Here is a 1,628-nt window from a genome sequence, read left to right as displayed (position 1 = left end):
TTTTCCTGGTCTTTTGGATCCACCACTATCTGATTGTATCTGGAGTAGCCGTCAAGGAAGCAATAGTAAGCATGGCCAGCTAATCTTTCAAGCATTTGATCAATAAAGGGGAGAGGGAAATGGTCCTTGTGGGTGGCATCATTCAGCCTCCTGTAATCAATGCACATCCTCCACCCAGTCACTGTTCTAGTAGGGATTAACTCATTCTTCTCATTGGTGATGACCGTCATCCCTCCTTTCTTTGGTACAACTTGGACCGGGCTTACCCATGAGCTGTCAGATATTGGGAAGATTATCCCTGCATTCCACAACTTCATTACCTCCTTCTGGACAACTTCCTTCATTGTGGGATTTAGCCTTCTTTGAGGTTGAACCACTGGCTTGGAGTTGTCTTCCAAGAGGATCTTATGCATACACACTGCAAGGCTGATGCCTTTTAGGTCGTCAATGGTCCATCCTAAAGCATCTTTGTGAGCTTTGAGTACATCAAGAAGTTCTCCTTCTTCCTTTTTTGTCAAGGACGAATTGATGATCACTGGGAAGCTCTCTGATGCACCCAGGAATGCATATTTGAGATGGGTGGGTAATGACTTCAGTTCTTGTTTTCGTACTTCTCCATTCTTGTCTTGTTTTTCCTTTTGCTCAATAGACATCTCGGCTACTTGTTCCTCTGTTGTCTCTTGATTTTCTTCTTGCTCTTGAGGGTTATCTTCCAACATTTCTTCCACTAAACTCTCTATCATATCCACTCTCATGTAGTCCTCTTGCTCAGAAATGTGTTGCATTGACTTAAAAACGTTTATGACCATTTGTTCATTGTGGACCCTGAAGATCATTTCTCCTTTTTATACATCAATGATGGCTCTTGCTGTGGCTAAAAATGGCCTTCCTAAAATGATTGAATTGTTTCCTTCCTCTTCAGTATCCAAAATCACAAAATCTGCTGGGAAAATAAACTCCCCAACCTTCACCAACAGGTTTTCCACAATTCCATTGGGTGTTTTGATTGATCTGTCAGCCATGACTAATGACATCCTGGTGGGTTTAAGCTCTTCTATGGCAAGCTTTCTTATCAATGAGAGAGGCATTAGGTTGATACTGGCACCAAGGTCACAGGGAGCTTTGTTGAGAACCATTCTGCCAATAGTGCATGAGACTACAAAGCTTCCTGGATCCTTGAGTTTTGGTGGAATGCCTCTTTGAATCACAGCACTGCATTCCTCGGTGAGTAACACAGTTTCCTTCTCAAGCCAACTCCTCTTTTTGTTGATAAGCTCTTTCAAAAACTTGGCATACAGAGGCATTTGTTCAAGTGCTTCAGCCAAGGGAATATTGATCTCCAGCTTCTTGAAAGTCTCAAGGAACTTATGAAAATGTTGGTCCTTAGTTTCTTTGCTGAACCTCTGGGGATATGGCAGTGGAGGTGTGATGCTCTTTCCCACTTGCTGCTTTCCCTGAATCACTTCTTTTGAACTGTGTGGCTGGTTGTTCTTCTCTTTGAGTTTCTCAGTGTCCTTGTTTGGCATCACAACTTGATCCTCGGCTTCATCTGCCTTTGTTGGCTTTTCATCTTCTATTGGTCTTTTGCTGCTCTCCATTTGCTTCTTTGTAGTGTCATTGTTGCTCAT

The 1,628-nt window shown here is 42.7% G+C and overlaps 1 protein-coding gene across 1 annotated transcript; it reads right to left on the bottom strand.

Annotated features, from left to right (window-relative positions):
* Positions 1 to 845: 845 nt before the first annotated feature.
* Positions 846 to 1,628, bottom strand: LOC130945608 (uncharacterized). The gene has a single exon (XM_057874316.1). The coding sequence runs from the start codon at positions 1,626 to 1,628 to the stop codon at positions 846 to 848; it is 783 nt and encodes a 260-aa protein (XP_057730299.1).

Source organism: Arachis stenosperma, chromosome 8 (genome assembly GCF_014773155.1).
Source record: "Arachis stenosperma cultivar V10309 chromosome 8, arast.V10309.gnm1.PFL2, whole genome shotgun sequence".
NCBI lineage: Eukaryota > Viridiplantae > Streptophyta > Magnoliopsida > Fabales > Fabaceae > Arachis > Arachis stenosperma.
Note: the sequence above shows the minus strand (reverse complement) of the source record. Positions and strands in the feature narration are given on the sequence as shown.